The 23,557-nt window shown below is 42.9% G+C and overlaps 1 protein-coding gene across 4 annotated transcripts in view; it reads right to left on the bottom strand.

The window, feature by feature from the left end:
- Positions 1-23,557, bottom strand: part of TRPM7 (transient receptor potential cation channel subfamily M member 7) — a 123,654-nt gene that overhangs the window by 59,621 nt on the left and 40,476 nt on the right. For 3 of the 4 annotated variants that reach the window (XM_044279602.1, XM_044279601.1, XM_044279603.1), the window contains 8 exons: positions 22,644-22,768; positions 21,150-21,321; positions 20,815-20,989; positions 20,608-20,731; positions 16,794-16,866; positions 8,348-8,448; positions 4,316-4,450; positions 3,762-3,815 (listed from right to left, as the gene is read on the bottom strand). In XM_044279602.1, the coding sequence (XP_044135537.1) occupies positions 3,762-3,815; positions 4,316-4,450; positions 8,348-8,448; positions 16,794-16,866; positions 20,608-20,731; positions 20,815-20,989; positions 21,150-21,321; positions 22,644-22,768 (959 nt within the window). Of the gene's footprint in view, positions 1-3,761; positions 3,816-4,315; positions 4,451-8,347; positions 8,449-15,670; positions 16,343-16,793; positions 16,867-20,607; positions 20,732-20,814; positions 20,990-21,149; positions 21,322-22,643; positions 22,769-23,557 lie in introns of those variants that run through there. The other variant, XM_044279604.1, reaches the window with a different exon arrangement.

The raw sequence follows: 23,557 nt of genomic DNA on the forward strand, positions 1-23,557 counted from the left end.
AAATGCTGATACCGATAGCGTTCAAAATCCTGAATATCGGCCGATAATATCGGTAAATCCGATAATCGGTCGATCCCTAGTGGACACCATCCATAAATGACCCCACTGTAGAAACTACACCCCTCAAGTTATTCAAAACGGATTTTACAAACTTTGTTAACCTTTAAGGTGATCCACAAGAATTAAAAGAAAATATAGATGAAATTCGATTTTCTGGCAGATTTTCAATTTTAATACATTTTTCCTGTAAGACATCAAGGGTTAACAGCCTAACAAAATATCTATTACCCCGATTCTTCAGTTTACAGAAACACCCCACATGTGGTGGTAAACTGCAGTAAGGGCGCACAGCGGGGTGCAGAAGGAAAGGAGCGCCATATAGTTTTTGGAAGGCAGATTTTGCTGGACTGGTTTTTAGACACCATGTCCCATTTGAAGCCCCCCAAACTCCCAAAAAGTGACCCCATTTTGGAAACTACGGGATAAAGTGACAGCTGGGACCAGCAGCTCTCTCCACTGATTTCTATAGGAATGCCGAAAATAGCCAAGCAAAGAGCATAGAAAGAAATGGGTAGAGGACACCGCAACTCCAGCCACAGCGCCATTCACTTCTATGGGGCTAACGGAAATAGCTGAAGGTCAGTTCATAGAAATGAATGGAGGGTGGCCGCGCATGCTCTGTTTTAGAGATAGGTGTAGTTCCCAGAGGTGGGACCTGCACCTATCAGACTTTGGAGCATAGTTTAGTGATATGTCCTCAGTGTATGAGATGGATCAACCCCCTTAAAGAGGACCTTTCATCTGGAAAAACATTGTGAACTAAGTATCCTGACATATACAGCGGCGCCCAGGGATCTGACTGCACTTACTATTATCCCTGGGTGTCGATCCGTTTGGCCGATGTGCCCTCCGGTATCTTTGCGCACTTGGTTATAGTAGGCGGAGTCTGCCCTTGTTCTGCTGGGAGTCTCCTTCTCCTAGGCTGTAGTGCTGGCCAATCACAGCGCGGAGCTCACAGCCTGGGAGAAAAAAAAACCTCCCAGGCTATGAGCTCGGCGCTGCGATTGGCCAGCGCTACAGCCTAGGAGGAGGAGACGCCCAGCAGAACAAGGGCAGACTCTGCCTACTATAACCAAGTCCCCTAAGTCTCCGCCTACTATAACCAAGTGAGCGAAGATACCAGAGGACATTGCGGCCGAACGGAGCGGCGCTCAGGGATAATAGCAAGTGCAGTGAGATCCCTGGGCACCGCTGTATATGTAATGATACTTAGTTCGCAATGTTTTTCCAGGTGAAAGGTCCTCTTTAAGTACTGATGACCTATGTTCAGGCTAGATAATCAATATCTGATTCATGGGGGTCAGACTCCCAGCAACCTTGCTGGTTCAAGAGGCTGTGGTGATCAGGTGAGCTCTGTGGCCTCTTCCTCGACCTTTGTCATCACCTCCATTAGTGACTGGTTTGCAGCTCAGGACCATTAAAGTGAAATGGGACTTAGGGGCCAAACCAAGAACAAGAACTACACACTGTGCTTGGTATCAGGGGTATAAGGGGCTGCAATGACTGGATGAGTGCTGCAGCCTCTTCATACCATACCACGTGTACCACTAAGAGCATAAGGAGGCAGACCCAACAATTTTATATTGATGAGCTACCCAAAAGGTTAGGTCATCAATATTTTAGCTACAATAAACCCCTTTAAGGGTTCGACCAAACTTCAGTTTTTCTTTTTAAGCCAGTCACAGATTGGCGTTGCTTAGTCACACATTTTTATATAAAATAAAAATAAAAATTTAGAAACTTTTTCTATGAAAAATTGTTTTCTTTAAATCTATGTGGAAGTGCCGGAAAATGCCACATCCAGAGCATGCTGCAATTTAAAACGAACACCTCAACAAGTGAAAAAACACCAGGAAACTATCATAAAACACCACACAAAAAACTCCCTGGGATAGATTTACTAATACTGTCTTAAAGTAAAACAGTGTAGACTTGGTTTGACACTGCACCAGATTTCTCACATTTGCTGATGTTGGCTTCGTTTTACGCCAAAAATGCATCTAAATTTTGGTGGATAGAGGCACAGTTAAGCCAAGGCCCTTGTCGGATGAGACATTAAAAAGGTTAGACAAGCGTCTAAACCACTTGATCAACGCAGTACATTTTTTGAGACAACTTGATTTCCAATGGTAAGTCTGTCAGTGTTTGCATGGAGTTTTACATTTGCAAAAAAAAGGCAATTAAAAAAAAAAAAAAAGGTAGCGTGATACCAGTATGATGCAAAGAAAGAAAAAAAAAATTATATTATAAAAAAAACATATATCTTACAACAGACACCTGCAGCTAATGTCCGCAACCGGCGGTAGTGTCAATCGCAGACATTTAACCCCTTAGATGCCATGGTCAAACCTGACCAAGGCATCTGAGCACGCTGAAGACCAAAAGTGCACGCTTCCCCGTGCAGCCGGAGCTTGTGTATGTGGCAGCCCCCGTCAGTGTATGGAAGGAGGCTGCTGCATAGTCTTTCCTATAGAGCACTTGCCTGTAATAGGACTCCATAGGAAAGAAGTAAAATCACCAGAGACTCCAATGCAAATGATTGATTGCTATAGTTTCCTATGGGATCTAAAAAATGATAAAAAAAATAAATAAAAAAAAAGTGTAAAATAAATAAATAAAATGCTAACGTTTTTACAATTAAAAAATGTAAAATACACATCATTGGTATTGCCACATGTGTAAACACCCTGACAATATAAAAAGTATTAATCCCATATGGAAAAAGGCGAAACGGAAAAAATAGAAGGGTCAAAATGGCTGATTTTCCTTTTTTGGTTGTTTCTCCTCCCACAAATTTTTTTTTTTTTTTTTTTTTTTTTTTTTTATAAAAAGTGACCAAAAAGTCCTACACACCCCAGAATTGCATCAATGAAAAGTACAGATCACGCCAAAAATAAGTTATATATAATAAAAAAAAAAAAATATAAAAAAGTTATAGGGGGTCAGAAAACGACAGAAAAATATTTTCAAGTTTAATTTTTTTTCAGCATCAAAACACAAGGAAAAGTAGAATTTTTTTACCACTTCCCACTACATCCTATACAATATTATTGTGTTGGAAAGTACAACTAGTCCCACAAAAAATAAGACCTAATACAATCATGTGAATGGAAAAATTAAAAAGTTATGGCTCTGGGAAGGCAGGGAGCGAAAAACTAAAACGCCAAGTTAAAAAATGTCCGGGGTAGAAAGAGTTAATGTGCTTTAAAGGAGTAGGCTAACGCTTTACAAGTAATAGCCTATCTTCAGGATAAACCATCATTATCCAATCGGCAGGGGACGGACACCCCGCATCCCTGTCGATCAGCTGTTTAGCAGTGGCTTTAGTGCCACAATAAAACAGCTTTGTCCTCTGTGCAGTCAGAGCTAGTAACTGCAGCACTGTTACCATTCACTTCAATGGGAGCAGTGCTGCATTAACCTGCTCCACAATGGACGGAGCTGTATAGTTCCGGAACCAGGCCTACTGCAGAACCGCTGATTGGATCACCATCGGACATACTATCACAGGAAACAAGGGCTGCGTGGACATCCCAGAACGGAAGATAGGAGCAATAAAAAGGTAACAAATACAAAATTACAGCCGCCTTCATAAATAATTATTTTAAAGGGTGTTGATGCCCAGCGGAACACCCCTGTAAGGTAACATGCATTACCTAGATATAAGACCGTACATAACAGGAGACAATGCTTGCATTTACCTGCTTAACATCTCGGACAAGATGAAACAGAGTTGGGTTAGTAGGACCTTGTTTCTTTAATGGAGAAAAGAAATACATGTGAGTAATATGACTTCAGTTAATATATGGCAATATTTCATATATTTACTGACATCATAGACTGAAATTAAGATGGAAAAGCTACAACAAAACTAAGTATTAAAGTAAAGACTAAAACACTAATATGCAAGTGTAATAAAGGGAATTGATCAATAATAAAAAGTGGAATATTGTGCACTTCGTGGAAAACACCTTTTTTACTGTATCACAACTTAGGATGAGCGTGGGATTAAGCGATCCAATCAGAATAACAGTAACAAAACTTTTTTTCTATCATATTGAAGGGGAAAAAAAAAAAAAAAAAAAAAGGAGGGTCAGTTGTGCTCTTATTAATAAAGAGAAAAGTAAAACATATATACCTTTCCATGATCATTTCCCTTTACATGTATGGATGGCATGGTAAAGCACAATTGATGGTAATTAGAATCAAGAGTTACACAAGTTGGTTCATCATGGAGTAATAAAAGGGAACTTACGGTGTTATAAAGCTCTTCCAGCCTGGGGATGGTTAGAAATTTATGCATGCTGACTCCATTCTCTATGAGAAGCTTCACAAATGCAACCCTGTCCATTACAAGAGCATCCAGCATGGCTTGTTCCAGGGCACCGACCTAACGAAAAGTTCTCATTAGGCTGGTGAGGTATATTATAATCAAAACACTATGTACTCAAAAGGAAAAAAAAAAAAAAAAAAAACAGATGCATCTGTGTGTCTTCCGTATCCGTTCCGTTTATGCAGAACAATCTATTGAAAATGTGAAGCCCAGCCCAATTTTTTTATGTACTTACCGTTTAAACATTATTGGATGCTTCTGTTTGCAATCCGCAAAAAAACGGATCACAAATGGAAACCAAACGAAAAAATGGAACGGAAGCACTACTTAAACAAAAAAAAGGATCAGTTTCAAACAGACCGCAAAATACAGAAAAGGCCATACGGTCATGTGCAAGAGGCCTTATTCTCAGGATAGGTCATCAATATCAGATCGGCGGGGGTCTGACACCTGGCACCCCCACTGCTCTGAGCCAGTGCAGACTTCTCTTCATTGTTTACCTGCTCAGCGTCGACAGCGCAGCAGTGAGCAGGTGTAATTACAAGCCGGCCCATTCAAGGGTATAAGAACGAGCCGTCCCATAGAAGTGAATGGGATGGCTTATAATTACACCTGCTCGCTGCTGCGCTGACGACGGCAAGCAAGTAAACAATGAAGAGAAGGCAGAGCGGGCACGGAGCGCAGCCTTCTCTTCAACCAGCTGATCAGCAGGGGTGCCAGGTGTCGGACCCCCGCCGATCTGATATTGATGACCTATCCTGAAGAATATTAAAATCCCAGAAAACCCCTTTAAGTGAAATTACAGGTACATTTTCATAATTCGTCATCTGGATCTTCTAGGGTCACCAAAGGTGCATCGTTTCAGATGACTTCAGAATCAGCGTTTGTGTGTACACTAAAGGGGTTCTCGGGGAATTTGATACTAATTACCTATTCTCAGGATCGGTCCTCAATATCAGGTTGGCAGGGGCCCGACTCCCGTGACCCCCCACCAATCAGCTGTTGAAAGAAGCCGCAAGATTTTAGCAGTGAACTGAAATCTGTACTCCATGGAGCAAGCAGGGGGAGGAGAGGTGACTGATAACTGGAGAAAGGGGTATTTTTCTCTAATAATCTTTTATAATGCCCTTGTACTCGGTGCCTGTTTCGGGGCTGGCCCTCACACTCTCTAGGAGTTTTAAACATTATCTTTAAAGGAGACAGTCAGTTTCAAACTATATTTGCCCTGATCTATTTTTTATGCGACATACATCTGTACATGACATCATAACCCTGCCACGAGTCACGCAGAAGGTGGCCCTCAAGTCCCACCTGGCAATTATGTAAATCCTCGGCCACTGCGCCTTCAAGGTGCAAGATGGCGGCAGTGACGCAACTCGCCCACGCTTTCGGTGCTGTCCCAGGACGAATCCTCTTCTGCACTTGTGCTGAACACATTCATTTACTATTCAGCTAATGTGCAGACAAGGAGCCGCCCAGGGACAGCACAGAAAGCAGAAACACGGGTGTATCAAGTAAAGCCGCCATCTTGCCCCCTATGCATGTAGCAGTTGAGCATTGTACAGTTATTGACTGATCACAGCCTGCGACAATTCTGTAATTTCCTGCGGCATTAAAGGGATATTCCAGTTATAACAAGTTATCCCTATCCACAGGATAGGTGATAACTATTACAGTCATGTGAAAAAATTAGGACACCCTTTGAAAGAATGTGGTTTTTTGTAACATTTTTAATAAAAGGTTATTTCATCTCCGTTTCAACAATACAGAGAGATTAAAGTAATCCAACTAAACAAAGAAAACTGAAGAAAAGTCTTTTCAAGATCTTCTGTAAATGTCATTCTACAAAAATGCCTATTCTAACTGAGGAAAAAGATAGGACACCCTCACATGTATTCCCTCTTAAATTGGCTCAGATCTCACACAGGTATATCACACCAGGTGCACATAATTAGTAGATCGTTACTCTGCATGTTGAATGAGGCTTGCCCTATTTAAACCTCAGACATTTAGTTTGGTGTGCTCCTGACTGTTGAAGTGAGAGTGAGCACCATGGTGAGAGCAAAAGAGCTGTCAGAGGACTTCAGAAAAAAGATTGTAGCAGCCTATGAGTCTGGGAAGGGATTTAAAAAGATCTCAAAAGATTTTGAAATCAGCCATTCCACTGTCCGGAAGATAGTCTACAAGTGGAGGGCTTTCAAAACAACTGCCAACATGCCCAGGACTGGTCGCCCCAGCAAGTTCACCCCAAGAGCAGACCGCAAGATGCTAAAAGAGGTCTCCAAAAACCCTAAAGTGTCATCTCGAGAACTACAGCAGGCTCTGGCTACTGTTGATGTAGAAGTACATGCCTCTACAATCAGAAAGAGACTGTACAAGTTTAACTTGCATGGGAGGTGTGCAAGGAGGAAACCTTTGCTTTCCAAGAGAAACATCGAGGCCAGACTGACATTTGCCAGAGATAAAGTTGACAAAGACCAGGACTTCTGGAATAATGTTCTTTGGACAGATGAGTCCAAAATTGAATTATTTGGACACAACAGCAGAGGACATGTTTGGCGTAAACCAAACACAGCATTCCAAGAAAAGAACCTCATACCAACTGTGAAGCATGGAGGTGGAAGTGTCATGGTTTGGGGCTGCTTTGCTGCAGCAGGACCTGGTCAGCTCACCATCATAGAATCCACAATGAATTCTACTGTGTATCAGAAGGTGCTTGAAGAACATGTGAGACCATCAGTTAGAAAATTAAAGCTGAAGCGGAACTGGACCATGCAACATGACAATGACCCAAAACATACTAGTAAATCAACCAAAGATTGGCTGAAAAAGAAGAAATGGAGAGTCCTGGAATGGCCAAGTCAAAGTCCAGATTTGAATCCCATTGAGATGCTGTGGGGTGACTTGAAAAGGGCTGTACGTGCAAGAAACCCCTCAAACATCTCACAGCTGAAAAAGTTCTGCATTGAGGAGTGGGGTAAAATTTCCTCAGACCGATGTCGAAGACTGGTAGATGGCTACAAGAACCGTCTCACTGCAGTTATTTCAGCCAAAGGAGGTAACACTCGCTATTAGGGGCAAGGGTGTCCTATCTTTTTCCTCAGTTAGAATAGGCATTTTTGTAGAATGACATTTACAGAAGATCTTGAAAAGACTTTTCTTCAGTTTTCTTTGTTTAGTCGGATTACTTTAATCTCTCTGTATTGTTGAAACGGAGATGAAATAACCTTTTATTAAAAATGTTACAAAAAACCACATGCTTTCAAAGGGTGTCCTAATTTTTTCACATGACTGTAGATCTGTGCGGGTCTCACCGCTGGGTACACTCTGGCAGTTCCACAGCAAATGAATGGAGAATGCTCAATCACCTGCTCCATTCATTTTGGGGTATAGGCTCACATTCTTATGATTGGTGGTGGTCTCTGCGGAGAGACCCCTACCGATCTAACAGATACCCCCTTATCCTGTGGATAGGGGATAGCTTCTTATTACTGGAATAACCCTTTAAAACACATTAAACAGAAATTCTGTGAAACATTTACCCTGGTCTCTCAAAATCAAGAATTAATGGACCCGGTGAAAAACAATACCCAATCCTACTTATAAGCTCTCAACTCCTTCCCAAAGTAACATTCTATCTGAAGACAGACTGTCCGTTCACCATTTCTCCCACACTTCCCTCTTCGCAGAGTTCTATGGGCAACAATTTAATTTGATCCTTCAGTGAGCAGGCAGTCTGTCTCTGAGAAAATTAGTTTAAAAGAGATAGGGGGAGCTTATAAGTGGACAAAGAGGCATTTTTCTCACCATTATTATTGATTCATGTAGACTTGTGTGAAGAATTAGTCATCATATAAATACATTTATCTCACTATGAAAATTTGTCCAGAGTTTCTCATTAAGAACTAATTTATAATTTAATAACAGATCCCGAACAACGTGTTGCTTGCTTACCAGCCACTGTTGTCCATAGACAAATACATGGTTTTTGGCTATGTCAACTCTGTCCCACGCCAAAGTTAAAACCAGCTGGTCCAATGCAGATGCATTCGTTCCTGAGGAGAAGGCGTGCATATGAATAAACATTTCTGTTTAACACTATATAACCAAATGAACAACTGAAGAGAAAACAAAAAAGGGAGATTACACATGCTGAAAAATTACTGAAAAATTATATTGAGATAGATAGATATAACCTAAGTATGCACCTTTATGGGTACATTGACAAGGCCCTCTCTGCATAAAAAAAAAAAAAATGTGCACATTCAGCCAAACAGAATGCATGTTTATGGGTAGGCTGGTAAGACAGCGGGCCACCAAGTAGGGTTCTTGTGATGTCAGCAGATAGCGTTCCTTGACTATCATTCTACTTGACAACCTAACAGTTCGGCACAACATTAACAAGAGATCTCTCAGTTAGAAATCAAGTCGGTAATAATCGCGGTAAAATCTGCATTTACATTCACTTTTCAGCTGCATTCTCCGCCATCCCGATTTCTAACAGTTATTTATTCCGATGTAGTGAAGACAATGCAATGATTCTGGAATTGTTTGAAAGCTTGGAATGTCAGAGTTCAAACAAGACACACCTCTAGCTGCTACCAATCCAGAGATATGAGCAGCTAAAGCAGCCCTCCACTGCTGCTGGAGCACTCGGGCAGAACTGCTAGTCATATGCAGCGAGTTGTCCTCCACAACAGATTAAGGCTACATGCACACGACCGTTGTGTGTTTTGCGTTTCGCAAAACACGGATGGCGCCCGTGTGCGCTCCACAATTTGCGGAACAGCATGGACCGCCATTAATATAACTGCCTGTTCTTGTCCGCAAAACGGACAAGAACAGGACAGGTTATTTTATTTTTTGCGGGGCCACGGAACAGAGCAACGGCTGCGGACAGTACACGGAGTGTTGTCCGCATCTTTTGTGGCCCCATTGAAGAGAAAACTGCGGCTCGGATGCGGACCTAAACAACGGTCGTGTGCATGGGGCCTAATGGCTACAGGAACATCAGTATTATGCAGTACGTTTTCGAACAGAACACTGCCCAGAGCATCACAGTGCTTCTGCTGGCTTGTCTACATTCTGGTCCAATCTCTTTTTAAGGCAAGTGACACACGCACACCAGCCATCCACATTATGCAAAATAAAACGTGGATCACTAGACCAGGCCATCTTCTTTAATTGCTCCATGGTTGTGGATGCTTTTGAAATGCACAGGGGTCATGGCCACTGACCGGTCTGAAGCTAAGCAGCCCCATACATAGCAAGCCGCGATGCACTGTGTGTTCTGATAGTAGCCCTTCTGTGAGATGGGACCAGAAGGCTAGTCTTCGCTCCACATAAACAATGGGCCTTGTTATCTGCTGACAGGTTGGACCACTTGATAGGTACTATCCCCAGTAAACTGGGAATACCTTACAAGATCTGCACTTGGCCCTTGTCAAAATGACTCCAGATCCTTAGGCTGCACTGACACACTGTAGATTTTGTTGCAGAAATTTGTGACAGTAAATCACTTCCATTCATCTGAATGGGGCGGCAAGCACATGAACTTCTGCAAGCCCCTTTCAGACGAATAGAGACAATTTTCTTTTATTGAATATATGTTCTATTGTTTTCAATAATAAAATTAAACATTACATACAATAATTTGCGTTGTGTAGCTTATTTTCAAACATTAATTGGTCTTGCATGATCCTTATAGTCCCATAAACATAGGGATACAAGGAAACAGGAAAAGGAAACATTACAATATAAAATATCAGAGGGGAAAAAAGGGAGTAATAAATAAAAAGGAAAGGTGACAAGGAGTAGTATGTTACACTTTACATCAATAAGCTAGTGAGACTTTGTTGTATTGGGAGTGAAGCCAATTATGCCATATAACCCTGAACTTGGCTAGTTTGTTAGAGACTGAAGCGTTAATCATCTCATAAAGACTGTTGTGAACAGAGTTGACCATTTCCATTAAAAGGAGGAGGATTTGGGTTTTTCCAGTAGTGAGCAATTTTCACTCTGGTTGCTATAATAATATGAATAATTGTTCGGAAAAAGTCTGAGAAAGAATCTAAATTAATAGAGAGTAGGCCTTGGGCCATCGATAGCGAAATTGGAATATTGCATATTTGTGTTAAAATTGTATTAATTGAGCTCCAAACGGGTTTAATTTCCCTGCATTCCCACCATATGTGCTCCATATCAGCTTCTGCCAATCTCCAGCAGACCTGGGAAGATGAGGGGTACATTTTAGATCATCTATGAGGAGTATAATACCATCTGTAGAGAATTTTCCTGGAGTTTTCCAGATGGTTAATACATTTAGAGGAGGCACACGTGATAGAGAATGCAGATTCCCATTGCTCTGAAGATACATTCAAGTTTAATGCCGATTCCTATTTACTAAGTATTGGAATCAATTGTGAGTCCAAACTCTCAGTCATAAAATGATAACCAAGAGATAGGGCTTTAAGATTAGTCAATGGGTTTCGTAACACTTTCCTCAATTGGGATGGGTCAGCGGTCACGGGGAAACTCATCCCAGACAAGAAGTGCCTGATTTGTAAGTATTTAAAGAATTCCCTACATGGAATTTAAAATTCCAGGCATAAGTCCGTAAAGGAACTTAAAGTTTCATTGGTAAAAAGGTCTCCCAATCTTTTGATTCCCAAGTCAATCCAATTATAAATGTTCAGGTTAAGGCCTCATGCACACGGCCATGAGCGGTCCGTGGTATCCCGGCCTGGATTCCTGCTGAGAGCAGGAGCGCACGGAGTTATTGGTTGCTATGACGCCGTGCACTCCCTGTCGCCGCTGCACTACAGTAATACTCGTGTAGATCATACCAGTGTATTACTGTAGTGCAGCGGCGGCATGAAGCGCACGGAGTCATAGCAACCAATGACGCCGTGCGCTCCTGCTCTCAGCAGGAATCCAGGCCGGGATACCACGGACCGCTCACTGCTGTGTTCCACGGCCGTGTGCATGAGGCCTAAGGATGCATTTCCCCACGACCGCCAGACGGATTTCAGAAAGGGAGAGGTTGATAAGATTAAATTTGGTTGACATTAGGAACCAAATTTCAAGTGCAGCTTGAATAGTAGGTGGGATTTCAAGAGCACAGGGCTTTTCTATAAGGATCTAGAGTAGAAAAATACCTGAGGGTCGTTCACATCCATTATATAGTTCTCAATAGAGATCCAGTGTTGGTTGGGATAAATTTACCATGTAAATCTCAATTGTTCAAAAATGCAAGCTCTATAGTATCTAATAATGGACATCCCAACCAATTCATTTTATTTAGGTCATTTTTTATTTTTTCCTTTAGATTTTTTTAGGTTTACTTGTAGAGGTAGAAGGTTGGTGGTTGATGAGGTTAGTTTCATTCGTAAGTATGTGATATGTTCGGAGTTCCGTTTAAAGGGGAAGTTGGCTTTCACTGTAGTAAGGTCTGAATCTTTCAGGCCAAGGTTAAGGACCTGTCATTTGGCAACGTTTAAGCTATAATAAGAAACTGAACTAAAAGACTTTGCATCACACTGGGTAGAGACACTGTTGGGTTGGTTAGTGCCAATATAATATCATCGGCAAATAATCCAATTTTGTGATTTGTTTCTCCTATTTTTATTTCTGTAATCTGTGGCTGAGCTCTTATACATTCCACTAAGGGTTCCATTATTAGTGCAAAGATAATGGGTGAAAGGGGGCATCCCTGTCTTGTTCCGTTATTCATTTGGAATTGGTTGGATAACATTCCATTTATAAGGACTTTAGCTGAGGGTTTAGAGTAGAGCGCGCCTATAGCTTTGGCAAATTGTCCCTGTATTCCAAATTTCGACAGTACTGCCTCCAATGCACTCAAACGCCTTCTCCACATCCATAAGATAGGAGCAGAGAAGGCGCTCGATTTGCCTTTGCTACATAAATAAGATCTATTATGCGTCTGATACCGTCTAGTGTTTGTCTCGATTTAACAAATCCCACTTGGTCATGGTGGACCAGGTATGGAATCAAGGAGGACAATCGGTTGGCCAATAGTTTAGAATACATTTTTAGGTCTGAGTCCAGGAGAGAAATAGGTCGGAAGTTTTTTGGATGTTCAGATTTTCCTGGTTTAGGAAGAACGACTATAGTTGCCTGGAGGATTTCAGGCGGTATATTCCAAGTAGTCATTATAAATGTGGATAGAAGATAGGGAGATCAAAGGTTTTAAAATATTTGCTGGTTAATCCGTCTGGGCCGGGGGATTTATTGTTTTTAGTTGACTTGATAATGTGCAATATTTCTGCAAGTTCAATTGTCTTATTGATTTGCGCAAGATGCTCTGGGGACAGTTTGGGCAGTGAGATATCAGATAGGAATTAGTTATCTGGAGATGGTTGGGGTACTAGGTTGTTGTCTTTGAGATTATATAAATTGAAATAATATTCGGCAAATGTGTTGGAGATTCCTTGAGGGTTAATGATTTTTTCTTTGCGGGAGTTATAAATAAACAGTAGTTTTTACCTGTTCTGTGCAGTTTTAATGTTGTTGGCTAGTATCGTACTCCCTCTATTTCCTTGTGAGTAATATTTCGCCTTTGATTTCCTTAGGTTGTGTTCAAAGTTATTTTGATATAGCTTGTATAGTTCGTAACGTAGATCTTTAAGTTGTTTTTTTATAGTATGGGAGGGGTTTATTTTGTCCTTATTTTCTAAATTGGTAATGGATGCACATAGTTGTTCTGTACGGGTGCGTCTTTTAAAAAAAAAAGGATGAAATACGGATAAGGTGGCCTCTTATATAAGCCTTGTGTGCGCACCGCGTTGTAGTGGATTGTACTTCTGTAGAATAATTGTACTTGAAATATTCTGTAAGGGCTTCACTGATTTGTGATTGGGTGGAAGGTAAAGATAAATAGTAATTGTTGGTTCGCCAGGAAACGTATGGGGGTTGGTTGAATCGCTCTGAGATTAGGCATGAAATTGGTGCAAGTCCATTTGTCAACTATTATTAAATCAATCCTAGAATACTGTTTGTGGGGGTGTGAGTAAGAAGTGTATCCGCTCAGATGCGTGTAAGTGTCAGATAAATCTTCTGCCAGGAATTATTGCGCAAACTGTGACAAGAGCTGGGATTTCATGTTGTTGGGCTTCTCAATAGATGGCGATGGAGGCCAATTAAAGTCTCCACATATAACATTTGATGGACAGGGCGGTAGTTATTTACCTCTCTGATAAATGAGAGTTGGCTTGTGTTTGGTGCGTACAAGGTAACCAAGATGTGTATTGTGTTGTTAAAGTTACATACTAATATAATTTGTCTTCCATTGTCGTCAGCCTTGCTCTGAATGCATTGAAAAGAAATTGAACAGCAAGGATTACCCCTCTTTTCTTGTTCACTGCAGGTGATGCAAATAAGTTGGTCAATTTTCTATGATTAAGTCTAAAAGTGTCAGATTCATTCAAATCACATCACTTTTAAGGGAATTAACTTCTTTCCAAAATAGAGTTCTTTTAAAAGGACTATTTAGACCATTAGCATTAATTGGGCAAATGTTGATATCCATCGCTGGCAGTGAAGGTAATGCAAAGTAAATAACACAATATGCTGCAGAACGAGTGCAGGCACCTCAACCTAAGGCTCCATTCACACGTCTGCAAATGGGTCCGCATCAATTTTGCGTAACAGGTGTGGACCCATTCATTTTCTATGGGGACGGAATGGATGCGGACAGCACACAGTGTGTTGTCCACATCCGCTGAGCGCGGCCCCGATCTATCTTTTGCGGAGCAGCGGACCCGAAGAACATCTCCTATTTCTGTCCGCAGCTGCGGACAAGAATAGGCATTTCTATAGGGGTGCCGGGTGGGTGTGTTGCGGGTCCGCAACACACTACGGAAGTGTGAATGGAGCCCAATTGTGACGCAGTTGCTCTGCAACCGTAAATATAAGAATATCGAGCTCACTTGTCACTTATGAGTTACCGGGTGATGTTAAGGTGAAAGGTAGGTAAAAAGATAAAAAAAATGTAAATAAGAAGGGGAGATAAAGTTAAACAGAACAATACACCTTTATCTTTAACAGGGCATTTAAAGTGAACCAACTGGATACCAATTTATCCAGGTAACAATGGAGGTGGGATTAGAAAATACAGGCTTAGGCTACTTTCACACTCACGTTTTGGCTTTCCGTTTACGAGATCCGTTCAGGGCTCTCACCAGCGATCCAAGACAGATCAGTTTGCATTCTGAATGGAAAAGGATCTGCTCAGAATGCATCAGTTCAGTCTCCATTCCGCTTTGGAGATGGATACCAAAACGCTGCTTACAGCGTTTTGGTGTACGTCTGATGAAACCGAGCCAAACGGATTCGTTCTGACACACAATGTAAGTCAATTGGGACGGATCCGTTTTCACTGACAATAGAAAACGGATCTGTCTTCCATTGACTTTGTTAAAGATAATACAAACGGATCTGTTCTGAACGAATGCATTATATGAACGGATCCGCACAAAACGAGAGTGTGAAAGTAGCCTAAATTATCTCCAATGAGATCTCCAATAAAAGAGTGTAGACAAATAACTCAGACTAGTGACCTTGAATTATAAAAAGGATATGTCCTTTAAGGCACGTGGGAATGTCCTTTCCTGTGTGATGAGGCTTTCAGGTCCATTCTTTAGCCATTGTAGGAGGTCTTTTCTTCATGGGTGAGCGGCTATCTTCATCCACCCCAGCCAGGGACCATTTCTGGAGTAGTTTCATGGTGTCGCTTGGTGAAGAGATCGAGTGAGTTGTTCCATTCTTGAAGATCAGGAGTTTCACCTGGTAGCCCCATTTGTATGGGATATTGCGATCCCTGAGAATTTTTGAAGCAGCGGAGAACTTTCTGCATCTATTCAGCGTTGCTGCAGAGAGGTCAGAGAATATTAAGGTGTTTTTGAAGCGTACAGGGAGATCTTGTGTGGAGTTTGCTGCTTTGAGAATCAATTCTTTGAAATGGTAGAAATGCAGCCTGGCAATGATATCTCTGGGGGAAGCACTGGGAGAACTTTTGGGTTTAGGGATTCTGTGCCCTCTGTCAATTAATAGATCTTTGTTCTGCTTTTGGAACCAGTGCCACAAAGTAATCTGTAAGGAAGTCCTTGATAGCGCCAGGTTCCACGGTTTCTGGAATTCCTCTGGATCTTAGATTGCTGCGTCTTGAACGATCCTCAAGATCCGCTAGTTTGAGTTTCAATGCCGATGTGTCATCCTCAACATCATTGTGAGCGTCCACTAAATGGTTGTGGGCATTGGTAAATTCTTCCATCTTATTCTCAATGTGGGACGTTCTTTCTCCAATTTGAGGGATGTCTTTTTGTAAGGCAGAGAAAGCAGAGGAGATGTCTTTTTGTATAGAACATCTCAGCTCATGCAGTAGGGACCTTAGATTGGCTTCTGTGACTGGTGCAGACTGGCCACTGATATTTGGGGGGGTGAAGGAGAGTGGGTTATATGGATGCCCCTCTCCTGGAGGAGGCTGCTACATCTTGTAGTGTATGCTGGTAAGAGGCAGCTGCTGATGCTTACTGCTTTTTGATGGAGAGGGGTTTGCTGTTGAGGGAGGGTTTGATAAATGCGAGGGACTTCTCCCCCCTGAAATTGTGAGGTGCGTTGGAAAGAGCGCATTATCCGACTGTGCCACAGGCGCTGAGTGGTGCGAGGAGCGGGCGCCATCTTGGATTCCTCCGGCTGCCCTGCTCAACGCCTCTATTTTGCTGGGCGCTTCCAACTAGTGCGACCCACACCTGTAATTGGTAAGATGCGGTTCCGGAGGGTTTCCCACGTCCTTTGGCTAATGTTAGGGTTATTGCCTTTGCTGTGGGCAGCTTAATTCGCTTGTAGGCTCCGGAGCTAGCGCGGCTTGCGTCCGCTCAGCTCCACATCCGGCCACGCCCCAATAGAGCCGATTTTCAGTCACAGAAATTTCTGCAACAAAATCCGCAGCGTGAGTGCACCCTTACTCTTGCCCCCTATTACAGCTTCCAACACATCAACGTCAAGAACTGACTGTACTTAAAGGGGTTCTCTCGTCTTGCTGTTACTAACGCGAGATGAGACACAGTCCTGACCACCAGCCGGCTGGGAAACCGTATTTCTGTAGCTCCTATGCACCTGCAATGGGAGCTAGTGGCCGGCTGGTGGTCAGAACTGTGTCTCCTCTCGCCGTAGTAATGGCGAGATGCGACAACGCCTTTAAGAGTACTTTCTAACTTCCTGCTGTATGTACACCATCTTTGCAACTTTAGAAAACCCTTACAGAAAATTACAAACAAAAAAAATTTACCCAAACAGTAACTTTTATAGATCTTTTCCCATCAAATCATTTTTTGATTTATATACAAGACAAGTATTTAGGTTACTATAGCAGCTATATTACCTTTCAATAGAGCAGTAAGTATTGCAACGTCAATGTCCTGGTGCTCATCTGAGCCCATGTGAAACACAGTTATCTGTTTTAAAAGACAAAAATGAGCATTTTAGCGCTGCAAGCAACTTCCACCCCTGGAAAGACCACGACATTAACAGCTCAGGCCTCCAAGCCTGAACTTTAGAAAGCTTTTGACAAACTGTGCAGATTAATTTCACTATAGATCTTATATAGGAGCTGGAAAGCCGTGCAGAGCTTCTTCCCACCGATAGATCGGCACTAGGGATCGACCGATTATCGGATTTACCGATATTATCAGCCGATATTCAGGATTTTGAACGTTATCGGTATCGGCATTTATTTTGCCGATATTCCGATAACGTATGGGGAACACAGATCGCGCTGCTGACAGCGCTCTCCGTGTTCCCTCAGCAGCAGCACAGGGGAGAAGGAGCAGTGTCTCCTCCCCCTGTGCTGCTGCTGCCGCTCCAGCCAATGGGAGGACAGGGGACAAGAGGAGGGGAGGAGCTATGGCCACTGCGCCACCAATGAAGCTTAATCTCACATTAATTCATATACAGGAGGCGGGAGCTGCAGGATCACATAGCCGGCTCCCGGCCTCTACTGAGCTGTAGCTGCGATCTGCGGTAGTTAACTCCTCAGGTGCCGCGGATCGCAGCTACTGCTCATAGAGGTCGGGAGCCGGCTATGTGATTCTGCAGCCAGCTCCCGCCTCCTGTATATGAATAAATTAGAGATTAAGCTTCATTGGTGGCGCAGTGCGCCCCCCCAAGCCCCCCAGTATCAGACATTGGTGGCGCAGTGCGCCCCCCAATATTAGGCATTGGTGGCGCAGTGCGCCTCCCCCCCAAGCCCCCAGAGTATTAAGCATTGGTGGCGCAGTGTGCCCCCCCTCCCCCCCAGTATTAAACAGTGGTGCGCCCCACCCCACCCCAGTCGCAGTGCGCCCCCCACAGGATTCCCTCTCCCCTGCTCCTCCGATCGGAGCCCCAGCAGTGTAATGCTGGGGCTCCGATCGGTTACCATGGCAGCCAGGACGCTATTGAAGCCCTGGCTGCCATGATAAGCTCCATGCTACTGTGTGCACAAAGCACACAGCAGCAGGGACAGTGTGAGCTCCTATTCACCCTGATAGAGCTCTATCAGGGTGAATAGGACAAGGGTTCTAGTCCCTAAGGGGGCTAAAAGTTAGTTAAATAAAAATAAAAACACCAAAATATTAAATATAAATGAAAAAGAAAGATTTACAAAAAAAATTAAAATACACATTAACAATAAACATTAATTTTCAGCAGATTTGAGGGAATTTTAATTTTTTTTTCAAAAATGAAAATTCCCAGAATATCGGTATAAATTATCGGCTATCGGCCTGAAAGTTCACAAATTATCGGTATCGGTATCGGCCCTAAAAAAATCAATATCGGTCGATCCCTAATCGGCACGTTCAACTCGCTAGGTTCACATTCCCTTGTGTCATTCTGGCAGTCTGCAGTTATCACTAGGGAAAGCTTACAGAAGAGGACCTGTCCCGTCTCCTGCCAGGTCTGCTGTAGTATCTACCTGCATTCCCCATGTAACAACAATGCTGGAGCCTCTATTCTTATGGCTCTATGTTGTGTCATTCCTTTATTATTTCTACTAGAAGTTATGAATGAATTGCCAGCAGCTTGCAGTAAAGGTACAGATGGGTGTTACCAGTTGGGGGGTGTCCTTGCACAGACTGACATCAGGAGCACTGACTGGATAATCAGACAAACCGGCTATTGGGAACACCCTTCTGTACCTTTACTGTACACTCTGGCAATTTGTAAACTTCCAGCAGGAATTATACAAGAATGGTGCAGCACAGAGTCAAGAATAGAAGCTCCAGAATTGTGATTACATGGGGAGTGCAAGAAGTTACTAAAACAGACATGTCAGGGGAGGTGACAGGTCCTCTAAGTATACAGCAGTACAATAAATTCCCATAATTTAAGCTCCTGGTGGAGGTGGCTGCAGGAAGCCATCACGTGTAAACCTGCAAACCTAAATATGCTGGTATATCATTCCATGCCACCTCTGTATACATGGTCACAGAGAAAAGACCATCAGTCATTGAATGAAATTGCCCAAAAGACTCAACAGGAAGGTTCGCACTGAACCTATACTTAGGCTTCATGAACATGGTCGTGCCTGTGTGCTGTCTGCAAACATATCTGCATTCTGTATTTTTCTCACTCCCATCGATAGAACAGGCCATTCTTATCCGCAATACAGGCAAGAACAGGACCTGCTCTATAATTTGAGGAAAGGCCACACTGATCTGCAAAGAACAGGGATGTGTGCAAGGCCCCAAAGAAATGAATGGATAAGAGTGCTAATCACACAAAAAATAAAAATAAAATAAATAGCACATGGATGAAAAATATAGCGGGAGGGCATTTGACCTGCATTTAGTTTTTGCTCACAATAATTAATGGAAATTACTGATCAAACAAAGACTAAATCACTGATTTGATTTAATACTGAATCACTAAATCCTTTTACAGCCTCCAGAGGGAGCGCCCTGGGAATAAAAATAAAAAAATTCGCCCCATTGGCTTCCAAAACTGCATGGTAACTTCAAATAATACCCATTACCCCAATTTTTTTTTTTACCACAGATTCACGTGCATAATACAGTACAAGCAAAGTGTATGAGAACAGACAAATCTCATGCTCAGTTTGCAGATTTGTTCTGCACAGAAATTGACCGGTTGTGCGGATTTTCAAATAAAGGACAAGATCTGCAGCAAAGCCACATCAAATCCATACCAAAAACTGCAATTATAAATTGCAGTTTTTGGTGCAGTTTGAGTACAGAAATGCACAAAAACCCGCACAGAAATTTGTGCAGTGTGTAGGTACCCTTAAAGGGTTTCTGTCATGAGAAATAACGTTATATAGCTGACTGACATTAGCGATGTGCTAAGGTCAGCAGTACATAACTGTATGACATATACTGTCCTTCACTCAATGCGCCTGCGCCAAATAGTAAACGGGACGGCGCAGGATTTACAGGACACTGAAGAGAACTCAAAAGTCAATCAACTGGACCTGGGCGTGCCAAAGGGTGTGTAGACCGAGCCTCTAGGTGCTGAAGCAACGCCCTCATAGCACCTGGAGGCTCATTAGCATATTTTAAAAGTTTTTATTTTAAGAGAACGGCGGCAGGCAGGGAGATATAAGTCATACAGTTATGTACTGCTGGCATTAGCACATCGCTAATGTCAGCTATATAACGTTATTTCTCATGACAGAAACCCTTTAAAGGGGTTATCCAGGATTAGGAACGCATGGCTGTTCACAGGCTGTGTGTGGCATCTCAACTCTATTAAAGGGGTTTTCCACTTTTGTTATACTGACAACCTATCCGCAGGATGGGTCATCAATATCAGATTGGCGACACCAGATTGCTGGCACCCTATCAATCATTTGAAGAGAACATAGCACTTGGAAGAGAGCGGTGTTCTCTTTACTGTTCACCTGCTCACCGTCGACATTGCAGTGGCGAGCAGTGTAATTAAAGCTCCTCCGTCCCATTCATTTCAATGGGATGGATCCGTTCTATTCACCTGAATGGGGGTAGCCCTGAGGATAGGTCATCAATATAGGAAACTGGCAATCCTTTAGCTTCAATTTAGCCAAGCTGCAGCCCAGACAAGCCACAGACACGTGTGGTGCCGTCCTTTGGAAGAAAGAACCCATGTGTTCCTAACTACCTTAAACTCCCTCTGTATACACCTCCCCAAATGTGTTAAGTCTAAATAATTGTATAACTTACAAGTTCCTTGCTTTTCATACACTCCATTACAATCTGGAAGAGATGGACGGCCTCAGACTGGCTAAAGTTGAACGTTTTTTTAATAGTTGAAATGATTTCAGACTCTGAACCTTCAGGAAGATTTCTTTATAAAAAAAAAAAAAAAAGTTATTTCTGGCAAATTAATATATGCGTCTCTTATTTTCCTAATCAATCATTTGGTCATACCCTCCTTCCTCCGTCTGCTTGTGCACATAAGCCAAGATATCAGCAGCTCTGCCCGTTCCTTCACATACAACAACTGGGACAGGTGGGTTTTCCTGCAGATAATCCAGCACTGTAAGGATCACATTGGGACCGCCTTCCAATATCAAGGCCACAACTGGAACGCCTTGGCCAATGCCTTAAAGGATAAGGTAAATATTAGCTACCTTCCCCTACACACAGGGGGTCTTCAGTAATATGCCGTGTGCATTTACCGATGAATATGGAAACACAGGAATTAGACAGTTGTATTCATCTGTACAAGACCAATATGACCACAAAGACTAAGTAAAACGTACGTGCATGAATGCGTTGCAAGTTTATGGTTTTCTCCAGCTGCCTCCTTAAGTTCACTTCTGCACCTTGCTTTCCAACAGTACCATCGTCCACCAAGATGAAATGGGAATGCAGGTTATTGAGGACGTTGAGTTTACTCAGAGGGTTCAGCAAAGTTTGATATGGAGCAATGACCTAGGTAGAAAAAAAGAAAAATCTAGAATTAAGGGTCTATTTAAAGGGGTTGTCTTGGTTTGGTAAACATTCGCACACTACTAGGTGGAGACTTCCGCCTAGAAGTGATCCCGGTGATGTCACGGCACTAATGGATGGTCTATAGCACTACCCTAGGATGTTTTACAGGCTAAGTCAGCGCTAAAGACCACCCATTAGCGACAGTGACGTCACCGGCCTCTCTGCTCGGCTAAAGTCTCCGCCTAGCATGCCCATGTTGAGACCCGTTACATCACCTGAGGTAAATAAATAGCCCTTGCCCAAGGGAGGAGCATTGAATAAATGCTCTGATGCTCTAATTAATGAATGGGTTATGTCCAGGTTCAGCTTTGAACCCAGACAAACCCTTTTAAAAGGGTTTCTGTCACCAGAATTAACCCTATTAAGCTAGCTGACATTAGCGATGTGCTAATGTCAGCTGAACCTAACTAGCCTATTCCTACTTTTATCTATGCCCCCGTTACTGCAGAAATCTAATTTTTATAATATGCTAATTAGCCTCTAGGTGCGGGGGGCGTTCCCCCTGCTCCTAGAGACTCCGTTTTCCCACCTCTGGCCACGTCCTGCTACACTAGATTGACAGGGCCAGGCAGCCTTCACCTCCAACTGCCGGCACTGTGCGCTGGGGAAATCTCGCGCCGTTCAGCATTCAGTGCAGGCGCCCTTCACTCACTCTGCCTGCGCCGAATACTGAATGGGCGCAGGCGCGAGATTTACACTGTAGACAGGGCCAGCAGTAGGAGACCAACGGTGCCTGGCCCTGTCAATCTAGTGTAGCAGGGCGTGGCCAGAAGTGGGAGAATGGAGTCTCTAGGAGCAGGGGGAACGCCCCCCCTGCTCTTAGAGGCTAATTAGCATATTATAGAAGTTAGATTTCTGGAGTAACAGGGGCATAGACTAGTTAAGTTCGGCTGACATTAGCACATCGATAATGTCAGCCAGTTTCATAGGGTTAATTCTGGTGACAGGAACCCTTTAAACTACCATATTTGTCCAGACTGCATACACACCCTTAGAAGTAAATTGTGTTATTTACACCACTGTCTTTAGCACAGACTTAATAATTCTACATTTATCCCATCTTGGGTCATGTCTCACGGAACATGGACCTGGAGACCACTGAAGACAATTTTCTTCAGAAGTCACCAGGATCATGTCCTACACTCCCTGCCAAACTAAAAAGTATCCATGTGCAATAAGGACATTTTTTAATACGGAAGGGCGAATAAAACCTTAGGTTATTAAAAGTGGAGCAAATATTCAATGAGAACAAATGGACTTACGTCTCTTCCCACCAGATCATTACGGTTTTCAATGACTCCCCATGGTGCTATTCCAATAGTGCAAATCTTTCGGGATGATCGTGAAGCATGCTCTTTAAGAGCATCCCCAACATGTTTTGCTACACCTAAAACGAAAGGAAAGTGGGACATGAAAAAGCTTCAGAAATATTATGCAAAAGTATTGAAATTGGCAATACATGTGTTAAAGTGTTACTGTCATTTTTTTTTATATTAGCTAGTTTATTAGAGCTAGGCATGCATGCTCTTTCACACGGGCAGATGCCGTGCGGGTAATCTGCTGCGTCAGAGAGACAAGCCCCGTTGTTCTGGACAGCAAAGACACGGAGCATTAACATGATTAATAATGCTCCGTGCCTCTCTGATCTTTTTACTACAAAATCACAGTGAGATAAAGTTGTTTTGTAGTAATACAAAGATCACAGAGAGGCACGGAGCATTATCAATCATGTTAATGCTCGGTGTCTCTGCTGTCCAGAACGGGGCTTGGCTGTCTTTCACGCAGCGGATTACCTGCACGGCATCCGCTCTTGTAAAAGAACCCTTAGGGCTCTTTCACACCTGCGTTCTTTTCTTCCGGCATAGAGTTCCGTCGTCGGGGCTCTATGCCGAAAGAATCCTGATCAGTTTTAACCTAATGCATTCTGAATGGAGAGAAATCCGTTCAGGATGCATCAGGATGTCTTCAGTTCCGGAACTGAAGACATCAGCATGCTGCGCTTTTTGCTCCGGCCAAAAATCCTGAAGACTTGCCGCACGGCCGGATACGGAATTAATGCCCATTGAAAGGCATTGATCCGGACTTAAGCTAAACGTCGTTTCGGCGCATTGCCGGATCCGACGTTTAGCTTTTTCTGAATGGTTACCATGGCTGCCGGGATGCTAAAGTCCTGGCA

This window comes from Bufo gargarizans, chromosome 2 (genome assembly GCF_014858855.1).
Source record: "Bufo gargarizans isolate SCDJY-AF-19 chromosome 2, ASM1485885v1, whole genome shotgun sequence".
NCBI classification, from domain to species: domain Eukaryota; kingdom Metazoa; phylum Chordata; class Amphibia; order Anura; family Bufonidae; genus Bufo; species Bufo gargarizans.